Here is a 3,603-nt window from a genome sequence, read left to right on the forward strand (position 1 = left end):
TGAAATTAATTAAACAAACGTCTAATCGCCCCCTTTAGCAATTAAATCATCTTGATAGACCTGGAGAGGTCTGGAGAGGTCTTCAATGCATGGTGAAAAAGCTGAAACAAAAGTAGTTATTGCCTCCTTAGTTACTGAGTCGTGTGGTCAGGCCTCGGAAGGTATGGTTACAACCTGAGTACAGGGAAAATGGCAGCGAGCTCTGTGTGCTCAACAGTTTTAGGCAACCTGAGGAGTTCCTGCCTCCTCAGGAAGTGGTCATGGTCTTCAGTTGGCTCTCAGCCAATGAGATGTCAGGGTTCAAATCTCAGGGAGCGGTTAGAAACACAGTGAGTGTCCTCTGAGGGAGCCCAGGAAATGCTTCCCCCACCAAGGCGAGGCTCAAGGCTGTCTGAGGAAGGTGTGAATTAATAGTGAAAACTGGTTGAACTGGTTTCAGCTTGGGCTGGCAGGCCTCAAGTTTTATTGCCCATTGTTTGGAGGTCAGATCTCAGGACTTCACACCCCAACAGATGTTTTCCACCTGCATGTCTTTTGTCCACTTGCATGTGTTTTGTTAAGTTGCTGTGCGTTGAGCTCTCAGGGCCACCGTAGTTCCCAATGTGAACAGAGTGGAAAGAGTTAAACAAAACCAGGAAGTGGAGCAGAGCAGCAGGGGAGGGGCCATCACCAGCGTCATCATGCTGAAGTGAAACTCAACGAGGAGAGTCACAGTTTGCTCGTCACTTCAAGCTGCTGCTTCTAAACCTCTCAAACTTCACAGGTAAATTTAAACCTTTCTTTAAATCTATAACAGATTATTCAGCACAGATATGAGTTATAACTGCCTCCCATGTGTTTGTCCAGATATGGCTTCAGCCAGCTCTCTGCTGTCAGAGGAGAGGTTACTGTGTTCCATCTGTCTGGACGTGTTCACAGACCCAGTCTCGATCCTGTGTGGACACAACTTCTGCAGCTCATGTCTCCACACGTACTGGGACAGCGGAGACACTTGCCAGTGTCCCATGTGCAAACGGGAATTCTCCACAAGACCTGAACTTCAAGTCAACACTGTCATGTCAGAGTTAGCTGATGAGTTTAGGAAGTTGGTTCAAGTCAAAGCCTCGACTCCAGGCCCACAGCTTCCGGCTGTTGACGTTCTTTGTGACATCTGCTCTGAGATAAATGAAAAGGCCGTTAAATCTTGCCTGACTTGTCTGACTTCTTTCTGTGAGTCACACCTGGAGCCGCATCGGAGAGTTGCTGGGCTCAAAGGTCACACATTATTAGAGCCAGTGAAGAATCTCGACGACAGGATGTGCGAGACACACAACAAGATGACCGAGCTGTACTGCTTGAAGGAGCAGGCCTTCATTTGCTTCCTGTGTTTGAAAGCTGATCACAAGGGTCACAAGGCCGTCCTCCTGGAGGAGCAATATGAAAAAGTGGCAGCAACAAAAGATGAGGCACAGGCAAACATGCAGAAGTTGATACAGACACGGATTGAGAAGATAGCGAAGGTTGAAAAATTACTCTATGTCAGCCAGGTAGATTCTGAAAAGGAGGAACAAGCCGCCGTGCAGGTGTTCACCGAGTTGATCCAGTCCATTCAGGCGAGCCAGGCCGAGCTGGTTGAGGCGATCCAGCAGAGGCACAGAGGAATAAAGCAAAAGGGTGAAGAGTTTCTCAAAGAACTGAGGAGGGAAGTGACTGAGCTCAAGAGCCGAAGCAGTCAGCTGGAACATCTGTCACAGTCACAGGATCACTATCATTTCCTCCAGAGCTTCCCCACCTTGTCCAAACCTCCACACGAGAGCTGTCCAGACACAGACCTCGGCCCTGACCTGTCTTTCCAGGACATGCAAGGACACCTGACTCGGCTGAAACAGAGAGTCGATGAAATAATGGAAGTGCTTCCTGAGATCAGAATGAAAAGAATGAAAAGAATGAGAGAGCACGCAGTCGACTTGATCCTTGACCCCGACACTGCAAATGACTCACTTGTCATAAGCGAAGACGGAAAACAAGTAACAGTAAAGGACAACATTAAAAAGGTCAAAGTTAAAGACAATCCAAAGAGATTTAATGCATTTTATCAGGTTTTGGCAAAAGAGGGATTCACGACAGGGAAGTTTTACTTTGAGGTGCAGGTGAAAGGAAAGATACGTTGGTACGTTGGCGTGGTCAGGGAGTCGGTGGATAGAAAGAACTGGACAATTCTGTCAGTTGAAGATGGATATTGGTGCCTTGCATTGTATGATGGCAAATATGAAACAACTGCAGACTCAGAACCTATAATATTGAAAGAAGAGCTTCAGAAGTTGGGCGTCTTTGTAGACTACAACAAAGGTGAGGTGTCTTTTTACAATGCAGACTCTAAATCACTCATCAGTTGTATCACAGGCTGCTGCTTTACAGAGAAACTTTATCCGTACTTCAGCCCTATGTGGAATTATAATGGAACAAACTCCGCCCCTCTCATCATTACACCTGTACCTCAAACTCACTAGTCCATCCGTCCCATTCTGGAGAACGTGAAACCCATGAAAGTCAAGTGGGAATTTCTTTAAATTCGGTACAAACATTCACTTGGAATCCAGGATGAACTGGTTAGAATCTGGTAGCCAAAGGTCAAAGGTCATGGTGGCCTCACAGAACAACAAATGAGAAAATGTTGATTATTTATCATTTTGAATCAAAGATCTATTGATGAATTACATTGGTCAAAGGTCACAGGGACCCCATATAAATCTGAAAAAAATGTATGCATGTTCCTAGTTATTGTTACTGTCTGATCCTTTTATATAAGAATGGTAAAGTTTACTGTCATAATGTGGTGTTGGTTTTAATTCAAGTATTTTATCAAGTGTTTCAATCGTTGTAATATTTACATAATAAACTGAATATATACAGATTCTGTTGTGTCATTCTTTCATGTCACAGCTCAGCTGGATTTATATATTAAAGACTAAATAGTTCCTCTAGATAGATAGATAGATAGATAGATAGATAGATAGATAGATAGATAGATAGATAGATAGATAGATAGATAGATAGATAGATAGATAGATAGATAGATAGATAGATAGATAGATAGATAGATAGATAGATAGATAGATAGATAGATAGATAGATAGATAGATAGATAGATAGATAGATTACTTTATTCATCCTCGAAGGGAAATTAAGTTGTCGAAGCAGCCGGTATATTTGAATACAATAAAATACAATACAATAGAATAAAATAAAAAATATTGAGGTAGAAAGAATAAAAAACAGAAGCACAAGATAAAATAAAATAGGTAGATAAGGTGCAGTGGCAAGATGATGGTAATAGTACTGATGATATGATGGTAATGTTATTGTTAGACAGTATATAAGAATAGTACAGTATATATAGTATATAATATAACATAGTATATATTTATATATGATAGTAATTATACCAATATAAAAGCAGTATATCGTAATAATGGCAGCAACAGTATACATAATAATAATAGTAATAGTGATATAATAATATTAATTATAACATGTACACATGTATTAATATGTGTATATAGACTTATGTATACAAAGAATATACAGAGAGTATGATATAATATATGATGTATAGTAGAGGTA

The 3,603-nt window shown here is 41.2% G+C and overlaps 1 protein-coding gene across 1 annotated transcript; it reads left to right on the forward strand.

Moving 5' to 3' along the window:
- Positions 1–694: 694 nt before the first annotated feature.
- LOC133001845 (E3 ubiquitin-protein ligase TRIM21-like) lies at positions 695–2,625 on the forward strand. The gene is made up of 2 exons (XM_061071549.1): positions 695–763; positions 847–2,625. Exon 2 carries the CDS (start codon positions 849–851, stop codon positions 2,487–2,489), a length of 1,641 nt encoding a protein of 546 aa, XP_060927532.1. The 5' UTR covers positions 695–763; positions 847–848; the 3' UTR covers positions 2,490–2,625.
- The last annotated feature ends 978 nt before the right edge of the window (positions 2,626–3,603 follow it).

Source organism: Limanda limanda, chromosome 5, assembly GCF_963576545.1.
Source record: "Limanda limanda chromosome 5, fLimLim1.1, whole genome shotgun sequence".
Classification (NCBI taxonomy): Eukaryota; Metazoa; Chordata; class Actinopteri; order Pleuronectiformes; family Pleuronectidae; genus Limanda; species Limanda limanda.

What these genes read in the sequence shown, in the direction of transcription:
- LOC133001845 (XM_061071549.1), top strand. Translation starts at nt 849, where the DNA reads ATGGCTTCAGCCAGCTCTCTGCTGTCAGAGGAGAGGTTACTGTGTTCC.